General features: G+C 59.8%; 1 protein-coding gene across 1 annotated transcript in view; it reads right to left on the bottom strand.

Moving 5' to 3' along the window:
- Positions 1-211: 211 nt before the first annotated feature.
- The window catches only part of EMH_0030380 (uncharacterized protein), a gene marked incomplete at both ends in the record, with an annotated part of 3,617 nt that continues 3,358 nt past the window's right edge, over positions 212-470 (bottom strand). Inside the window, one exon of the mRNA XM_013494405.1 lies at positions 212-318. Within this exon, the coding sequence (XP_013349859.1) occupies positions 212-318 (107 nt within the window). The remainder of the gene's footprint in view (positions 319-470) is intronic.

Here is a 470-nt window from a genome sequence, read left to right as displayed (position 1 = left end):
GGGGGAGCTGCTGCTGCTGCTGCTCCTGCTGCTGGGCTGCATGCTGCTAGGTCTTCAGCTACTGCAGCAGCAAAAGCCCCAACCTGCAGCCAACGCACCAGGCAGCGGTCCCCCAGCCTCGCGACGAGATATCCATACCTGAACAAACAAACGCATGCAACACCTGTTGCTGCTGCTGCTGCTGCTGCTGCTTCTGCTGCTGCTGCTGCTTCTACTGCTTCTGCTGCTGCTGTTCCTGCTGTCGTTGCTGCTGCTGCCGCTGCTGCGGCTGCTGCTGCTGCTGTTGGTGCTGCTGCTGCTGCTGCTGCTGCTTCGTACCTGAAATAGGCAGCATGTGCAGTGCTGTTTACTGTGGTGTCTGAGGGTACACCCCAAACGCGAACGACTGCACGCCAGCACACACACACACACACCGATATAATGCATGCAGCAGCAGCAGCAGCAGCAGCAGCAGCAGCAGCAGCAACGGG

This window comes from Eimeria mitis, genomic scaffold, assembly GCF_000499745.2.
Source record: "Eimeria mitis Houghton genomic scaffold, Emh_scaff1139, whole genome shotgun sequence".
Classification (NCBI taxonomy): Eukaryota; Apicomplexa; class Conoidasida; order Eucoccidiorida; family Eimeriidae; genus Eimeria; species Eimeria mitis.
Note: the sequence above shows the minus strand (reverse complement) of the source record. Positions and strands in the feature narration are given on the sequence as shown.